This window comes from Calypte anna, chromosome 1, assembly GCF_003957555.1.
Source record: "Calypte anna isolate BGI_N300 chromosome 1, bCalAnn1_v1.p, whole genome shotgun sequence".
NCBI classification, from domain to species: Eukaryota; Metazoa; Chordata; class Aves; order Apodiformes; family Trochilidae; genus Calypte; species Calypte anna.
In genome coordinates, this window is record NC_044244.1 from 12,684,373 (window position 1) to 12,704,080 (window position 19,708).

The following is a 19,708-nucleotide window of genomic DNA, read 5'->3' on the forward strand; positions in this document are numbered from 1 at the left end:
GAGAATCAACAGGCTTGTGAGGCTTGGAGGTCAGCAGGAAGAGAAATTGCTCAAGTCTATGCATGACTGAGCAGTCACACAACCCTCTTTTTGCCGAGATCATTCCTAGCAAGAATCCCACGAGGATAACTTGTTTTCTTATGGTAGTTTTCACTCAAACTACTTTGCAATGCTTTTTACTACTTGGTGCCTTGTACTTTGTTTTATTATAATAACATTTTTTATATTTTTTTAAAAACCCTATTCTTCCACTAATACTTGTTACTCTCACTGGTACTGATAGGCTACCTTTAAGACTATCTGAGAACATCACCCTTTCTTTACCCTGAAAGACAAGGCACTGAAGCCAGCAACACTAATCCTCACATCTCTTAACAGTTATTAACCTTCTGAAACTCTGACTCATGACAAATTGAGCCAGAAAATAAATATCTCTATCCAGTATGGCCATGCATCATACTTGGATTGTACTGCGGCAAGAAAATTTAGCTTTGAGTAAAAATATAACACTGGGATCATATAAATGCTTCTCTGTGTAGGGCAACTGCAAGAGAACTGCAGAGACCTGTTAATATTTCTGAATTCTCATGGGACTAAATTGCATAGTGATGAAGCTTATTGCTGCAAGTGAAAGAGGAACTGGAGATGTCCTTATATGTCCATGTTTAAGCAGACTGAATCACAAGGAGTCATAGCTCAGGACAATTTTGATCCACACATTTTTATCTGAGGACAGATAAGTTTTTTGACGTGGAAATAAGTGCCACTATGGCTAGAATGGTCATTCCAGTAGCCAAAACAAATCTCCAAATGTCAAATCACACAAACAGATATTTTACAGACAAGCAGTCAGGCAGAAATCATTTGTTGTTTTGCAGAATGAGGTTCTAGAAAGACACTGAATCACCTTTGCAAATGAAGTACTGATAAATGATAAAGCTAATGAGAACTTCACAAGAATGTTTTTCAGTATTCCCTAGTACAACAGAGCAAGGGATGCACAGTTAGAAACACTTCCTGTCTAGCCAGATGATACTTGCTGAAAGTATTCCAAGGCTGTTAGTTAAAAGCTAGAGAATGTCTCTGCTAAGTCCATAGCAGACTAATAATTTAGATTCTACACAGCTGTCATACGTCTCCATTCTTCCTTTGATTATTCTTGTTGAAAGCAGAACTAGTGCTTTTATAGCTTAGGTTTCTTTGAATAATTAACAGATACGTGCAGGAATCAATTAAGAATTTTCATGTTTCTAACCAGTAAAATAAAAATAAAAAACCCCCATACCGACACGACTGTGCAATCCTCTGCCCTAGAGTCTGAGGTGCTCTTTCTCGGCGGTGCAGATGTCCTTGCAAGAGCTCTTGGTTGTAGATTGGCCTCTCCACACAGTACCTCTGGGTTTGCTCACAACATGATTCATGTTCTTGATCATGTTCCATAGTTGATCTCATGGACCAGGAGCCAAGAAAGAACAGTTCCACAGCCTCCAATAAAAAACCTGGTTGCAGACAACATAAGTTTGATTACTTTTTTAACCTCAAATTTTGGCATTTCACTCAAATAATGTATTTTGCCAAACCACAGACAAGAACAGTCTGTGTACAGCAGTAAGAAACCAGACTAAAAATTTTGACTATATGGAGTTTTTGCCTTAATTGCTCTACAAATAGTTTCATAAATAAAATTGGAAGGTTATATTCATGCTTATCTGGATTTTCCCTCAGTTTTGGAAGGATATGCCAGTGCTGAAAGGAGATTATTTTATTGCTGTGTTACTTCCTGCTTACTCACAAACTGTCACATCCATGTCCGAAGACAGAACTCCAATTTCAATACTGAGAAAGCCACATCTTTCTTCCACATAATCAGTTGCTTCCTGCATCCAACCTGCTTTCTCCTTCCTCTCTTTCAGAGGCTTCTTGTTTCCAGACACCATCTTAAGGATGCACAATTCACTACTTTCAAAAAAGTTGTTATTTCAATTAATGTGTCACTTACTGCTATTCTCAGTCCTACGCCCACTAAAACAAGACTCACAATTTTAAAATTAGCCAGAAGGTTTGTAAGCATCTATTTGTCTGTCTGATTCATCACCATAAACATCTCATTTTTAGGAGATATTCTGTTAATTCCTTTGCCCCTTGTTGGCAGCTTCTGGAAATACAGGGCAAGAAACATAACTCCAAATTATGAGCAAAATGACAGGGCTGCTGTAGTGTTAAGCAGAGGCTGGCTTGCACTGCATTTGATGACAGAATGTGAGCACAATGGGAAACAGAGCCTCAGCTGTGAACAAGGCCCTTGGGCTCATGCCCAGCAGGTCACTTTAAGCATGTGTTTGCCTTCAACCAAGGGAGCTAACCCAGAGGTGTTTAGTTTTTAGCTGCACTCATCAATACTTTCCTAGAAAAGGGTCACAGAAATTAAACAACTTGCTAACTAAATACTCAGACAAAGCTAACCATGAATGGTCCAACATTCTGATTCAGCAAATACAGTCTGGCTGGCAGCAAAATACCAATAATGCTTCCTAAGCCTTCAGTCTGACAAGGGTGCTGGAATTTTCCACCCAAGGTTTACTGTTCTCTGCCTTCCAGGACAGACATGACCCAGCACCTCTATAGTTCTTATTATTTGGTAAGCAAGATTTTCCTTACTCAGCCACAACAGGATATTTTTACCAAAGTCATATTTTTTCCCTACAGCATGTTCAAGATTTACTCCAGCTTTATGGTGTGAAATAAAGTACCTAGAACTTGATTTAATACTTTTCTTATAAGCCAGGGTACTATCAGAGCTTATTACCTGTCTACTCCTGAAATCTGTTCTAAGCTTCTTTTACATCTATCCATAGCTTCAATTTATTAAAAAGCCTAAATGACATTTTGTGAACTATTTCCTCATGTTCTTGTTCAGCAAATCATCATTCTCAGCATTATGATTTTCCCTCCTGCCTGCAGACTTTAAGCCAGGTAACATTAGTATAGGATTATTCCAATAGTCATTCCCATCTGAACTGAAGCTTTAACCACCCTAGTGTCTGCTGGAAGGGCAACACAGCAGGACAGACACAGCAGGAGCCTTCTAAGGTGCAGTGGTGATAGCTTCCTGCCACAGGTGATGGAGAAGCTGACAAGAAAAAACGCTCTGATACTTCCAAACAAGGTCAGGAATATGAAGCCTGGGGGCAGCCACAGTGACCACGAGATGGTGGAGTTCAAGATCCTGAGGAAACCAAAGCATATAGGAGATCAGACTTTGGCCTGTTGAGGGACCTGCTTTGCTGAATCTCATGGCATATAGTCCTGAAGAGAAGAGTCCTGGAGAGATGTCTGGTTTTCAAGGATTACCTCTTCCAGACTCAAGAATGGTCCATCCTGAGTAACAGGAATTCAAGAACATGATGAGGACGAACAAGAAACTCCTGACAAAGAAGCCTATGAGAGGTGGCAGCAAGGATTAACCATGAAGAATACAGAAACACTCTGAGCATGCAGGAACAGGGTCAGGGAAGACAAAGTTCATCTGGAGCTGAACCTGGAGAAGGACATGAATGGCAACAAGAAGGATTCCTACAGGTAAGCCAGATGCAAGAGGAAGACTATAGATAGTAGAAGGCCACTCTCAATTATCTCTGAAAGGTCATGACAATTGGGGAGTTTCCTAAGGACTGTAAGAAAGCCAGTGTCACTCACACTTTCAAGATGGTTAAGAAGAACTTAGGGATCTACAAGCTGGTCAGCCTCACCCTCATCTCAGGGAAGGTGACAGAACAAGTAATCCTGGAAATCATTTTCAAACATGTTGAGCACAAGAAGGTGACTGAGAGTAGTCAGCATGGATTTATGAAGAAGATAAAGTATGGGCTAAACAGACAGAAAACTGGTGACCTGCCAGGGCCAAAGAGTTTTGACTAGTAGCATGAAGTCCAACTGGAGGTCAGCCACTACTGGAGTACACCAGATGTTGATAACCTGGACCAATATGATTTAATGTATTCGTTAATGACCCTGATGATAGGAGAGAGTCCATCTTCAGTAAGCTTGCAGATGATACAAAATAGAAGAGTGGCTGATGCACCAGACAGTTATGCTGTTATTGTAAAGTACCTTGACACGCTGGAGATATGAGTGGACAGGAACCTCATGAAGTTCAACACAGGAAAGTACAAAATCCTGCATCTGGGAGAAACAGCCCCATGCAACAGCAACTGCTGGGGATTCAATCATCTGGAAAGCAGCTATACAGAAAAAGAGCAGTGGGTCCTGCTGGAGAAAAAAATAGAACAAAAGCCAGAAAAGTGTCCTTCTGGCAAAAAAGCTCAGCAGCATCCTAGGCTGAGTTACGCAGCACAAAGGCAGCAGGCTGAGACAGGTAATTCTTCCACTCTCAGCACTGGTGAGGTACATGTGGAGTGCTGGGTCCAGTTCTGGCTCTGCAGTGCATGAAAGACCTGGGCATTGTGGAGGGGATCTAGCAAAGGGCCACAAAGATTGTTAAGAATTTGGAACACCTGACATATCAGGAGTGGGTAAGAAAACTGGGGTTGTTTTGCCTGGAGAGCTGAGGTGGGTGGAGGGTGGGGGGGTGCCTGTGGCAGGAAAATAGTATCAGTGGGTATAAATACCTCATGCATCAGAGAGTAAACAGGCACAGCACACAAACTGAAATACAAGAAGTTCTGTTTAACCACAAGAAAAAAAATTACTGCAAGCCTGCTTCAACACTGGAACTGGTTACCCACAGAGGCTGTGGACTTTCCATCCTTGGAGATACTCATAACCTGAATCCCTTCCAGTGTCAACTATTCTGTGAAGCTATAATGGTTCCATGTGTCATTATTCACATATAATCTGTCCTTTCCAGTAATTCTGTGTGTTCTGGCAACATCAGCTTCATTTACAAATTAAGAAGCAATTTTAATCAACCTTAAACAGAAAACCCACTCAAACAAATCAGAACAAATGAAAACTACAGCTGTATGCAAAAGGTACAAGCCAACTCAGTTTAGAAACTTGGTCAAACTGTTCCAATAAAGGAAGAATATAATCTCAAAACATTTCCGTCCAAGATTTTAAGAATATGCACCCCTTCTTTCTGTTGCAAAAGACACAACCCTCTGCTAACCCCAAACAATTCAGGTCCTGATTGGGATACATAATTTCCATGTTCAAGTTTGCTAAGCTTCAAGTAGACTGGTTAAAATTTGGAAGACCCATGCAAGTTTCTAATGTAAATCAAGATGTGGAGAGGTCTTCAGACCTCCAGTTCATGTTTCTCTACACATGCCCAGATTCTTCCAGGTACTATGAGCACATGGAAAACATAAAAAGTTCAGTACTGTCTTTGTTTGTCAAGGTGAAATAAATGATACAGATATATTTGAGTAACTGAACAGGGCTCAAATGTAAATCAGTTATCCATATGATGGCAATGTTAGTATGATACACTACCAGAGGTCACGACCCAAGCTGCACCATCTGAAGGTTTCTGAACTGCAGATTGAGCATTTCTGATTCTGTTTGAACAAGGAAGTTATATTGCACTAACTCATGGGAACCATCAAACACAAAAGTAAACCTAAGGGAGGATTTGACTGGATCTTGTGCTTAGCTATGGCTCACAGCAGGTATTAGAAATCACATGCCTTTAAGAGGTCCTAAACATATCCCAAAACTATAGTTGGCTGCATAATTTTCTGTATTCCATGTCATGTCACCAACTTCATCTCAACAATAACCATGTTCTGGTGGCCATTTTTAATACTCAGTTGCAGATATTAAGATGAAAGTCCTTAACATCATCCCATCCACCTCTTTTGCCAAAGCACACAACAGAGCAAGGACTGTGATGCTTGTGTTTACAACTGATGATAGGCATTGTTCACAAAGTAGCAAAACAGCATTTTGTGACTGGCTGAAGTATCCCCCCATGTGTTTGCTGAATAGCCATATGACAAACTGTCATAGAGATATCCATGGCTTGGAAATTCAGCCTTGCCCTTCACTCCCAGCATGCTCAAGGAAGAGCAAAAGTAGGTACTGTCATTTCCATGAAAGACAAATTTAATGGCTAAGATTTCTGAAAACTTGCAGACCTTTATCCAAAGGAAGAGAAAATGATCTCTAGCATGTGAGCCTTAACAGTGGAATAGTACTCTCAGACAACCTCTGAACTGCAGAGCAAGAATAAAACTAAAAATCTCTAAGAAATGCTGCCACTAATCTTATCAGCCAGATAAGAGTTGAGCTGAAGTAGTTAATAGCTATATGTGAAAGACTTAAGAGTTGGCAATCCTTTATCTGACTGATAAAGGCCTGTTCTTGTGCCTTTGCTGGTATTATCAAACTGAAGGTGTTAAAACAAAATTAAGCAAACATCAATTTATAATGCTATCGTTAATAATTAAATACCTTTTTCTTCCCAATTTTGTGACAATAAAGCCATCTATACTGATTATGGTAGAGGAAATTTTTTTATCTACTCCACATAAGGTATAATGCAGCCATAAAATTTACAAAGACAATGATATGTCTGCTGCTCCTTAAACCCAAAATCTAACTATTTTGTAATCACATTTTGCAGCTTTAATAGACTTACAGACACAAAATGGAACACTTTTGCTCCTGACCTTGGGTATATAACCTGAATATATCTTGAACGACCTAATGCAACAGGGGGATCCAGTATCAAATCTGTTGACTTCCCTGTTCTGATAGAACATAAAAACTTTCTTCTAGTGGCTAAGCACAGAGTTGCTTTAAATAGTGAAAAAGCATGAGTGGACAGTACTAGTATAATATTATAATAGAAAAATGCACCTGTGCTGGGGAATCCCAAGTTTGATTGTAAACTGCAAAGTCAGTGAAGTATTTTGTATCTTTAAGCTTACAAATACAAGTAACCACCACCAGCTGAAAGGCTGCTGGAAATACTGCTACTCTATGTAAAATATGCTCTTCCAAATGTAAGTCAAAAAGCAGAGTTATTGCAAGGTCTGTTCCTACCATCTGAACAAGCTAGACACAAAAACCAAGACAACTTTAGGAACTACATCTTCTCTCTTTATTTCCTCTCTAACCTCGTTCCCCAGTAGCCTTACACTTATCACCTTGAATGATTATAAAATTATTCCAAGGTGGAACTACTGAACAAGCACAAAGGTGTAAAAGGACAGGTGGTGTCATAAGGAATTCTTATCCTCATTCCTTCTCCACTACTCCTACTAAATTCACTAACTAATAGATGGTTTAGTACTGCAGCCTTCATGCAAAGATTCACCAATTTAGAAATTACTTGTGAAGCAAACAGAATTACCCTCCTTAGGTCCTAGGCTAAGAAATGCACTACAGGAGGCTTTCCAATGAACTTCTGGGAAAAAAATATTAAAAAATCAAGACCTTGAATTCCTATGGAGCTTTCTAAACAGGCAAAATTTCCACTCTGCTTCACAGAGAAAGGTGAGATGGCTACATAAACTGTGTTGAGTTGTGTGAAAAATCTTCTCCACACACCTACAGAGCTGTTCTGAGAGAATATGTCAGGACAGGGAGCCTTGATCAAATCCTGCTGCACTCCATCTCAGGAGCAATCAGCTCATCGAAGTCTCATCTCCACAAGTCCAGAGCAGCACAGGAAGGTCAGCTATGAGAGCCAGGGAGTCCTGACTCACTGTGTGTGTGCAGGTGGGATGGCCAGTACCATTAACTGGAGCCCTGATGTTTCACACACCCAGATGCCAGCAAATGGGCACACAAGGATGCAGGAGCTACCTGCTTGGCAGCCTGACTGAACAAGAGATCCACCTTGTACAAACATACATATGTGTCTCTGTGTGTGCGTGTGTATCTCTGTCTGCAGACATAAGAATATATAGTCTCACTAGTGGACCTCCATCCTGCTAAGCCAGAAAAGGCAGGAGGATGAATGCTGTCTGTCTGTAACCTGTGTGGCTTGCCATGGACACATGTAAATGTCTGCTCTGTGTGTGTGTGTGCCTACTGGGAATACATCTTCAACCTGGATACTGGCTGGACCTTGGGACACAGAGCAGCAGCAGCCCCACTTCCTCAGGCTGTCAGATTCAGTATATTTTCTTCTAATAAACTGATCATATCCACTGAAAAGAGCACAACAACAACATCAGAGGCAGAGAAATCCTCATCATAGAAAAAGGTAACAAATCAGATCTATTAAAAAAACAAACACAAACAAACAAGCAATTATGTGACTGATAAGGGGTTTTTTTATATTCCATGCTTCTTGCCAAAAAATATTTTAGCCGCTAAAGATCTATTCTATGTACTAATGACTTCATTAGTATCTTAATGGTATCTCTTATCAACCAGCAGTCCTATGTTTGTTTTCAACAAGAGAATGTTTTGGGAACCTGTTATTATGATTGAGCTGCTTAATCAATTCCGCATAAAACAAGCACCTGGAGCACTCTGTGCAGCAGAACACCAGTGTCCTTCTCTGTCAAATATAGATAAGAGATGGCTTCTGTTTCCAGTGCATACATGCTGATGACCATGAGAATCCATGGAAATACAATCATTTTCATTCCTGCTTTTTGTGGCTTTAGTGACCTTGGGTCTCTATCTGCTATCTTTGCCCCTTTTGAAATCGAGAAGCAGTACCTGGTGGCAGTGGAATCAGGTAAGTTAACCAGAATGGTACCATGGCTGATGACCCCTTTGTCATGCTTAAGCTAACTGGCAAGATTGTACAACCCCTCTGAGGCAAATAATCCTTAGCTAGCTTCATTTTTTTTCCAGGGGTGAGCCAATGCCAAAAATTTTGTTGGAGCAGTCTTCATCATAAAGCTCCAGTTGACGATCAGAGGAGAGAACAAAAATCAAAACTGTGCATACACACCAAGCTAACTCCAAATAATTTCTATAGCTCATGTGACCTGTTCAAGAGGGACAGGGATGTACTTGAGAGACTACAACAGATGGCACGAGGATGATAAAGGGACTGCAACACCTGCCTTATGAAGAAAGGCTGAGAGACCTGGGGTTTTTTAGTCTGGAGAGGAGAAGATTGAGGGGGGGGGTCTAATTAGTGTGTATTAATATACGAGGGCCAGGTGGCCACAAGGAAGGGACAAACTCTTCTCACTTGTGCCCTGTGATTGAACCAGGGGCAATGGATTCAAGATAGAGCACCAAAAGTTTTACCTCAACATGTGGAAGAATTTCTTTACTGTAAGGGTTACAGAGTCCTGGATCAGGCTCCCCAAAGAGGTTGTGGAGTCTCCCTCTCTGGAGACTTTCAAGACCTGTCTGGATGCATTTCTGAGTGACTTGTTCTAGTTTTGGTCCTGCTCTGGCTGGGGGACTTGATCTTCAGAGGTCCCTTCAAACCTCTGACATTCTGTGATTCTAAGTGTGACCTCAGTGCACCAATAACCTCCAGTCGCTGGTTCATCTTTTCTACCAACATGGAACAAAGAAACATCAAACAAATGTCTGTGCAGAAGGGAGAAGTTACATGATACACTCCTTCAGCAGACATGACACCTAAAGAGGAGCCCTCCTGTGTATCTGCTTCATCAACACAGTTTACAGACATCACTAGTCTCCTCAAGTGCTCCATTTCAAGCTAAAAACAAACAAACAAACAAACAAAATAGCAGGAGGTTGTTATTTCAGTCATCATGTTTACAGGCCAAACCTTAGGGGAAGTTGAAGGATAGTAAAACACAGTGTGGTCACAGGAAAAAATGACTAGGGCAGGGGGAAGGACGATGAGGGGATTTAAGATGGGATTATAAATTTACATTCCAGTTTCACTATTGAAAACAAGGCATGAAGAGCTCTGAGACAGTAGTGGTGCTCATCATCCAAGCATGCGGTAAAGCTAAGGATCCGCATACCAAAAAATTATCTATTCCAGATCTATAAAGATATCAGTCAGAGTTTAGTGCAAACAGTTCAGTTGGAGCAAGGAGTTCTCCAGTTGACTCTTCAAGTGCATTTGCCAGAACAACCCATCATTAATAGATTCTTGCAACAGCTAACATGAAAACAGTGTGCCATGAGAAAGGAACTGGAAGAGGAACAAGGATTCTTGGAACTGAGGTCTAGCTTGCTCTGGGAAAGGACTTTAACCATGTTATGCCATAAAGTTATGACAACAGCAGCAAAACTTAAGAGAAGACAGATTTAGAGAAGATATTATAGATGCCTGTATCTATGAAGGATCTGTGGTTTTGTTCCAGTCATGACTCCTCAGACATGCCTGAGCTTAGCAGAGCTCTCTGAGAACAGGAATGGGCAGTATTCCCTGTGGTGAACTCAGAGTAGCAATCCAAGTTCTCTTGGATGGTACAAGCAGTTTTAAATTCTGCTCCATGAAAACCTAGGTGTCTGCCCAGCTCAATTTTATTATGAGAGGCTTTCTGAGGAGCTCTGAAAAAAACCAAAAAACCTCCCAAGAAGGCATTCACACTACTGTTTGTCACCTTGAAGGTCTTCCCAACTTGGTACTGCACATAAGATATAGTTAATGTAAATCGCTGAGAATTGTAGTCCAAGTTCCCACATAGACCAGTTATTCATATATGCAGTCTCATGATCATTAATAAAATCTAAACCTTAGCAACACAACTGACTTGCAAAACCCATTCAATTGCCCACACAAACAACCTTATCTTCATATCAAGACCTCAATGGAATATCTGACAGAGCTACAGAAACTGTCATTATCTGGACACACAGAAAAGAACTGTAAAACCTGGACTCAGTTCTTAACTATATTCTGAGGAGCAAAAAGCTGTAGATAAGTAACTATAAACCAGTCACAATGGCATATTAAGAAATACTACCACAAACGACTAGCAGGAAATACTCTCTAGCAGTACAACATTATGCTGGCTAACAGATCTTGGGAAAGAAGCACATCAAGAGAAGGAAGGTGTCTAATTCATTAAACTTAACTGTTAAATCAATAGACCAATTTGAGCTTTAAAATTTTATCTTCAGCATGGCCTTCTTGTGCTGAAAGTTATAGATCTACCAAACAATCTAACAGGAAAAGATGGGGAAATGTCTGTGAGACACCAAGAGACTCTTGTTAAAAGCTATTCAGAAACAAGGTAGCTGGTATGAAGAAATGAGGGGACTCATGGACGTTATTGAACCTTGAGTTGTGAAATAAAGCAACCTGTTTCAACTGAGAATAGAAATGGCATTATTAGTAGACAAGACTGAAAGGCTTCTTATCTTTTTCCCCATGTGCTCATGATGGTCCAGGAAGAATGGACAGGTGAAGTAAAGCAAGCTCTTCCTAGAAATTTGGCATACTCTGATTTAATCATAAAATCAACATCTTCTGTACATGTACAAATTGTAGTTTCATTATTGTTTGAGACCCACTGTCCATTATTCATCTAAGGTCTGACATGACCATGCAAGATGATGGAGAAGTTGTCTGGATACCTTTAAGAAGTTGCAAGGAAAGCAATAGTAATATAAATGCTTTAGTCACTGTGCATTCCATCTAGGAACTAGAGGACAATGACACAGAATCATACAATCATAGAATAGCTGCTGATTAAATCAGACATAGGTTAGGCCTAAATATTTTCCCAAGTTATTCTGCCTGCAGTCCAGTCTCATCAAGTTTACAGCATTACTTGTAGTTGCTACCCCCACACTGTCCCTTAGGTTGGAATAACTGGCATAATCAACATTAAAGATGAGCAAACCAGCATGGCTACCAGAGGGAAAACATGGGACAAAAACACCTCACCAAAACAACAAAAACACCAACACCTCCTCAATAAATGAAAAGAAAAAGCAGAGGCTCCAGAGTTATGAATTCCTTTGTAGCTACAGGCAAAGAACTATGTGCTCCTCTAGGCAATCTATGGGTTGCACAGAAGTACTGGTCAATCATCAGAGGCTACAGCTTCAGCCCAAATAAATAGTTCAAGACAATAATGGTCTGTCTGTACTATATCTGTGGACTATATAGTCCAGACCATAACAATAACATTAGTCAAAGCATATAAACATGTTCAGTCCTTCTTTCTCAAGCTACTAGCAAAACAGCAACAGTAATCAAGCCACATGCTAGATCTGTCCCTCAGTATTGCATGATTTTAGTGCCCTGTTAAGTAATAATGAAATTCCCATGTTGTTTTGGAATATTTAAGTCATAAAAACATTGTATCTCTGGGACAGACTTCTACATCTACTAAGATCTGCGTGCCTCATCTGACACAAACTACAGGAATGGACAAAAAACTCCAAACAAAAAGCAATGCTTGAGGGCTGTTTAAAGGCTCAAGTCTTCAGAGCTGAACCCAACAGAGTACTTCATTAAGCACTCTGGTCAGAAAATTTGGCCCAGTTTGTGGCAGAGACTGAAGACTTCACCATCTTCTAGACCCTTCCCCCCATGACCGTCCTCAGATCAGTTTTATTAACTGTAAGTATGTCAGCCTTTAAGCACCGTGTCACCCTACAGAGAGTTTGTACAGAACAATCAGCTGGGGACAGATTAGTTAGGCAGAGGAAACACTGTTCAGAGACCAGAACTCAAGCCTGGAAGTAGCAGGGTTTTTTTTTCTTATTAGACCTAGTGCTTTCCTTCACTGAACAATTCTGGTTACAATTCGGCATTGCTCCTGCTCTTGCCCCACTCCCTGCTCGAATATACTTTTAAGAGTAGTGCAGCTTTTAGCACAAGGCTTTTAAGTTAAGGCCCTCAGGTCTATACAATGGGGTAAATGCTCTCAGCAGCTTTATCAGCTACCAACAGCAGCTTTGTTTGCATGGGTGAAACTCCACTCTCTCCCTATAACATTTCCCCATTCCATTTCAGAGATGTTTCACAGCATATTGCAAGACAATTAGTAAAATAGTTCAATTCAAGAACACTGCTAAATGCAGTACTGGAATACCTATTGTGTCCTGAGAAGGCTTGGAATTGACATAAGCCAAGCATTTCAAAGTGTAATAACTACCACTTGAGGAAGGCCAATGTAAGAGTTGAACCCCACAGAGTTAATTAGCACAAATCAGACACATGTGCTTGCTTCTGAAACTGTACAATTTATCTCAGCATTTCTGTAGCAGCTGGTAAAGTATCATGTGCTTATGAAAATTCTGCAATGTAAATCAAGACACCTGTTAATCCAGAATACATTCTATTCCACATTCAGGAAAAGATATTTTTAAACAGTCTGAAATTTTTATTCTTCCTTTGTGAAGCAAAAAAAACGCAGTAGCCACACCCTTGTTAAGCCTGTCATTCACCCTCATCCAAACCAATGCTGTGTACTATTAGTGTGACAGATATGAAGATTTATGAATGTATATTCTGCTGAGTCATTAACAGAAATAATGGCAGTAATTTAATTTTTTTTTTCTGGCTATCAGACCATCTCTAAAGGCCTCTTGCAACAGCTGTTTGGGTTATCTGAAATTCTGAAGCACCCTGAAAAAAGCTTTCAACTCTATTTCAATGTTCAGTTAAAAGTTTTGCAATAGTAGTATGAACACCAGTACAGCAAATTCAAGCCTACTTACTTTTCTAGCTGGCTTTCCCTGGTTGCTTTCACTGACCCCTTCTAAGGAGTTCAAAATGTTCCCACAGCTCGCAAACCAGAAGTTGAAAAATACTGACAAAGGGAGAGCCATAATCTTATTCTTTGCCAGAAAATTAGAGGCAGGGACAGATCAGTCACGGTTTTGGAAAGGTTCTGAAGCTCCCTGGGTTGAAGACAGTAGCACAACCCTAAGTGGTTATTTCGTTTTATTTCAAGACAGGCGCTCTGACCTAAACTGACAGCCTGTAGTTGTCAGTCAGTCTCGCCAGTCCCTAGGCGAGAAAATGACTGATCTCCCAGCCTTCTTCTGGTTTCCCCTTTCATTTTTCTTTTTCAAGTTAGCTCCATTTTTCTTTTTCCAAGTTAGCTCGCGTGTTTTGTGTGCATTTTACAGTCAGCAGCAGCGTGGGCGCTGGGTGTAGCCCCTCAGTTCTCATGGGGTTCCTTAAGGAGAAGGCGCAGAGCTGCCCGGGTGAGGCTCCGAGGCGAGCACCGCGTTCAGACCAGCGCCTTTTAAACCGCCACCCAGCTCCGCCGGAGCGCAGGGAGCGGGGTGAGGAGACGGGGGCCGGTGGGGAGAGGGAGCGAAGGGAGCAGGGACAGCACGGAAAGAGGCGAGAGCACCGGGCGAGACCCTCCCTGTCCCCCAAGCCAGTCCCTGGCCCGGGATAACCAAGCTGGAGCTTCAGGCACTGGCAGAGCGCGACCCCGACCCGGCGCTCCTACAGGCGAGGCTCGCCCCCTCCTCAGGAGAGACCCCGCAACGCCGAGCTCACCTACACCACTCCGGCCGCGCTCCCCTCACCTCCAGGCGCTATCTCCTTCCAACACCGGCTGCCGCGCACCTCCCCTCCAACACCAAGGTGAGCGCAAGGGGCGCGGGGCGGGCAGCGGCGCCCCGGCAACCCCCACCGCCTCCCCCTCCCCTGCCGGCCGCGGGTGAGCGCGGGTGCGGCTGGGATTCGTAGTCCCCCCCGCAGTCCCCGCCGGGTGCGCACCCGTCGCGGCCTACAAGTCCCAGAATGCGGCGGGGCCGCCCGTGTGCGGCCGTTACACGCAGGGTGCCCGGAGAGGCGGGAGGGGGGGGCTGGGGAGGGGCTGCCAGGGGAGGGAGGGACCGAGGTGACACCCCCAGCCAGCCCTGGGGGGCAGACGTAATGTGAATATAACTGATTTGTAATTTAAATGTTAATATAGGGCTGGGGAGCGCGGGGTGGGACGTGGCTGGCAGTGACGCCGTGTACAGAACGCGGTCTGTTGGGTGCTGTCCTTGCGCTTGTGTGTGCGGTGCTGGGCTAGGCCGTGTTAGTTAAATAAACCCTGGAATTCCAGTGAAGAAGCCTTGGGATTTATTGTTAGAAATGGATTTGAAAAAAGCAGACATAGACGTTCTGTCCTTTTACAAATGTACCAGACCTGTGCCAGTCATGTAGATTAATGTAGAAATACAAACTGATGAAGGATTTAATGTTCACTGAACACCTGAAGGAACTTAACTTATTTTTTTTATTATGAGGAGTGTATTTTTACCACCTTTGCTGTCTGAGAAACACACTTGCCAGCCTGAGTCTCAGAGTGGTCAGCTTCACAAATGACTGGTTGTAATTTCTTACATTTTTAGGGATGCAAAAGATAACACTTAACAGTTTTGTTGTGAATTGGCAAGAATCAGTGAAGTATCTTCACAGATCTCATCTTTCAGTTCTTGGTTTATAAATATTTTCCAATGTAACAATAGCTTTCTCTCTTGCCCATGAGAAAATGTTTCCCAACCTCTCAGATTCTTAGAGGTTTGGTTTTTAATCTTTTTTTATCTAGAACTGGTAGGGAAAATAATTTCAAAAATGCGAAACCATGAAAAAAATTGTAAAACTGGTGTCTACTGGAATGTGTTGTTTTGAAAACCTTAAATTGACTCCTTGACACATTAAGACATGTCAAGGCTACACAAGTTTAGACAAGGGTCTAAACTCTTGAACCTTTTTAGAGTTTTAAGAGTAACTTAAATAAAATTTAAATTAATTAAAGCTGAAATAGAGAACTTTAAATTTCAGTGTTGTCAAACAGAAATTTGAAAGTCTAAAATTTTAAAAAGTTGTAGAATATATTGTAAATAAGATTTGTTATAATTAGTTTTATCTAACATGGCCTGTGACAAAAAGCATTTTTATGTAGTTTCAGAGTGATACGTTAGAAATGGCACATAAATCAAACTTTATGTGGAATTGTAACACACAAGACAGGGGAAGTGGAGATACTTAGGGAAAGACTATTTTTGATTGATGTTTATTTAAAAAAAGCTACTTTTTTCTGAACTTGGCATCCGTAGCTTGTGTTAGAATTAGTGACCTTATGAAGGTGTTGTGTCACCACTGGTGTACAGGAATTCTGTAAAGCATATATTGCAGTAACACCCCACAGACAGACCTGTGCCTATACACCCTGCACAAAGAGGAGGGAGGAAGCCTGAAACAAAAATGGGATCAGTAGATTTCCTGCTAGAAAAATCCACAAAGGTATAAATAATTTTGACTTACAGCAGCCCATACTGCAGGTTATGACAGGCTAATTGTGCCAATGGTTGCAACTAAATATGTGAACTAAAACTTATTTTAATTTATTGTTTGCATTTTAGAGCGACCCACTGGGAAGGTTAATTGTTCTTTTTATTGTGTCTTCCCAGCATTGCCTAAAATCATAGAATCATAGAATTGGCTGGGTTGGAAGGGACCTCAGAGATCATCAAGTCCAACCCTTGATTCACTACCGCTGCAGTTCCCAGCCCATGGCACTGAGTGCCACATCCTTTTTAAATATCTCTTTTTAAATATCTCCAGACACGGAGAATCCACTACTTCCCTGGGCAGCCCATTCCAATGTCTGATCACCCTCTCCGTAAAGAAATTCTTTCTAATGTCCAACCTAAACCTCCCCCGGCACAACTTAAGACCATGCCCTCTTGTCTTGCTGAGAGTTGCCTGGGAAAAGAGACCAACCCCCCCCCTGGCTCCAACCTCCTTTCAGGGAGTTGTAGAGAGTGATGAGGTCTCCCCTGAGCCTCCTCCTCTCCAGACTGAACACCCCCAGCTCCCTCAGCCTCTCCTCATAGGGACTGTGCACGAGGTAATGGTAACAGATGCTTCACTTCTTCAGCTCTGAGGGGAAGGCAGTGCTGAACTCAGTAGGAACAAGATAAAAAGAGGATTTTTGGTTAAAACAAAAAAGAGGAAGTTAATATAGAGTAAACAATATGAAATATTGCAGAGATTAAAAAAAAACAAACCTCTTTCAGAGAATAATTAGGGGAAATCAGTTAATGGCACACACAGCACTGGAGCTGTGGGCCTGCCATGAGTTTGAGGTCTCCTGTGTGTCACAGAGGATGGAGCAGTGAGAGCCATTGCTCTCCAGCAGCATAAGGCAAGCTGTGAGGCTCTGTCAAAGCCCATCCCAGCCCTCCTGAGCTGGTAAGAGCTCCAATTGTTGGGCTGTTTGGTTCTCAGCTTCCCCAAACCACTGCCAGTGAGTGTGGCACAGGAGGCAGCTGAGGGGCAGAGGGGTGCTGAGGCTGCTGGTTGGCTCACCAGCACAGGCATCCCATACAGGACATTCCACAGTAGAAAAATGCATCAGATTGTCCATTTGTCCATTGACTGTATCCCTCCCAACTGCTCCTCACCTACACTTTTAATAATGAGATAACTTTCTAAGGTAGAAACCCCCCTGTATTTATCCCACCTTACAACAGTCTTACAACAGTCCTAGGACAAATCAAAACAGCTTAGTAAAGTTGAGGTGCACATTTCCAGATTGAAGTGAAATGTGTTTAAATTCACAGAGATTTCCCCACTGATTTCAGTGGCTTGGTTCTCAAATTGCTCCTTTTAATTAGTTGCTACCCACAACCTATACAGACACGGGTCATGTCAATCTTCATTACTGTCCATAATAGCACAATTATTCTAGCAGAGCCCAAACACTAGGACAGTTTCCTTTTTTACTGTGAGAAGTTCCTTGAAAGTGGTTTAACTCAATTTAAAATGTCCCATGAGAAGGGTGTGATTTTAAATAAGCTAAGTTGCATGGCCAGTCATGAATATAAACCAGTTGAATGGCTTTGCATGTGATGTTTCTAGCACACGTGGAGCAATATGGTATCAGCAGAGGGCTGGTGTGCATGCACACAGCCAGAGTGCAAGAAAAGAGGCACTTGGGGCTATCAGCCAGCTCTAATGAGCTCAGCAATAGCACAGCTATTTTGAGCTATTATAGCTGTGCTATTTGAGTAGCACAGTTCAAAAGCACAACCACATCCTCTTTTTTTTTTTTTTCCTACATCTAAAGAAGTTTCACAAACTTGTTTTCATTCAAAAGAAATAGAGATTCAAATTATAAACCCATCATTTATCAGTACCCTCTAGCAGAGTACTTCACTCTTTACTCCTGGAATACCATTTTTACTGGGCCTCTTCTTGCTGGCTGGTGGCTTAAATTCTCCCCATCAGGCTCTGTGAAAATTAGCAATACCTTAGGCTTGCTGCCAGGTTGGTCCCTTCAGAATTGGGAAGACAGGGAAGAAAAAAGCACGTCACAGTAGCAGGTCATCCATGAGTCACCCATACAACTTCTGCAGTCTTGTATCTCACTGTCATTTCTTCCAGGAGCAGATCTCTGCCTGTGGGTGCTGGTGCTCCCTCTGCTCCTTCACAGGAGATGTCCTGCAAGTGTTTGCATGGTCTTGGCTGCTCCAGAAATTTGCCAGTAATGCTTGAAGAGCTCTTCAGAGCCATGCTTAAGGCAGGCAAGCTTTTCTGGTGATCTCCCTTGGTTTTGAGGCTCCCTCTCCAGCTCAGGATTAAGGCAGTGCTCCCTCTCTACAGTGAGCTTGTTCCTGTCACTCCAATGTTGTCACATTTAGTGGAGCCTTGCTACAGGGCTGAATTGGGTGAGGTTTATTTGTTGTACCTTGCTGCTTGTGCGTGGCCCTTTGAGCGCCTGTCAGTACAGCTCACAGAGCCTTGTGCTGGCTTCCTGCTTGGAGAATATCCAAACTCCATTACCATTGATGGATAATTGATGAGGTGATGCTGTGGCAGCATTTCCACCCACTGATATTTGCCTTGAAGGGTTAGAAAGTAAGTAAAACAGAGATTTGTGCTTCTTGCTCTTGTCATGTTTGTTCTTAAGTGTTTCCTTAAGCCTAAACCAACTCTACTTGGAAGCTCATGGCTTCAAGGGTCTTTTTTTTGCCCTGTACTCTGCACTCTATCCAACTTGTTTACATCTGTAAATGAAACCTACTAGTGGGCTACAGCCTACCAGTGCTGTCGATTTTACCGTGGCATTTTTTTTTAACAACTTTAAGCTGTCAATTCTCTTTCTACAGTTTTGCTACCTAGATGGGTATTTACACACTGTGTGTTGGTAACTTGCTCTTTGACAATATCTTGTCCTTGGGTGTAATTGCTGTGTTATTTAATTTCTATCCATTTCTGTAAGTTGTCAAGTTCACACAAAGTCTAACTTAGTACTTCAGAATACTTTTACTATACTCATTTGCTCTCACAAAGGTAATGTTATCACCTGTGCATGAAGCAAGCTCAAGAGAAGACCATTCAGGAAAAAATGAGAACTTCCAGATTTTGGTTGTTCCAGAACTCTAACAGGTCAGAGCTTCACCTTCCTGTATTTTTTTTATTTCTCTTATTTCTTCTTACTTAACAGGAACATCAGTTAGTGAGCTGATAGGAGAAATGATGAAGACTGTAAGGCATACTAAAAGCATAAGTTTTCATAGTTAATGCCTGCCAAAGTTTTATACCAGTAGATAAGCTTATTAGTACATTTTATAGCACTCTTAACTGTTTTATTACCATTTGATTACGTGCTGTGTCATCATTGCTATTTTAACAACTATTTATTCTCAGGTGACTTTGGGTTTAGTCATATGGGAGGAAAAATGAAACAGTACATACACTGAGCAAGCCATATCTGCACACTGCCCTGTGTGCTGGGGGAATGGAAAAAATATAAGGAAAAGCTTCCTGGAATCTGGAAAGGGCAAATGACAACATCACTTGGGAATCTACCAGTGAGGATGATTTTCTTGAGGAAAGCCTAAGCACAGTTTGCAGTGAGTTCTGGTG

At 41.8% G+C, this 19,708-nt stretch overlaps 1 protein-coding gene across 2 annotated transcripts in view; it reads right to left on the reverse strand.

Annotated features, from left to right (window-relative positions):
• Positions 1-14,489, reverse strand: part of SLC26A5 (solute carrier family 26 member 5) — a 36,164-nt gene extending 21,675 nt beyond the window's left edge. The window contains exons 1-2 of one of the 2 annotated variants that reach the window (XM_030454808.1): positions 14,339-14,489; positions 1,286-1,499 (exon numbers count right to left, since the gene is read on the reverse strand). In XM_030454808.1, the coding sequence (XP_030310668.1) occupies positions 1,286-1,452 (167 nt within the window). In that variant the 5' untranslated portion in view covers positions 1,453-1,499; positions 14,339-14,489. The remainder of the gene's footprint in view (positions 1-1,285; positions 1,500-14,338) is intronic. The other variant, XM_030454817.1, reaches the window with a different exon arrangement.
• Positions 14,490-19,708: the final 5,219 nt, after the last annotated feature.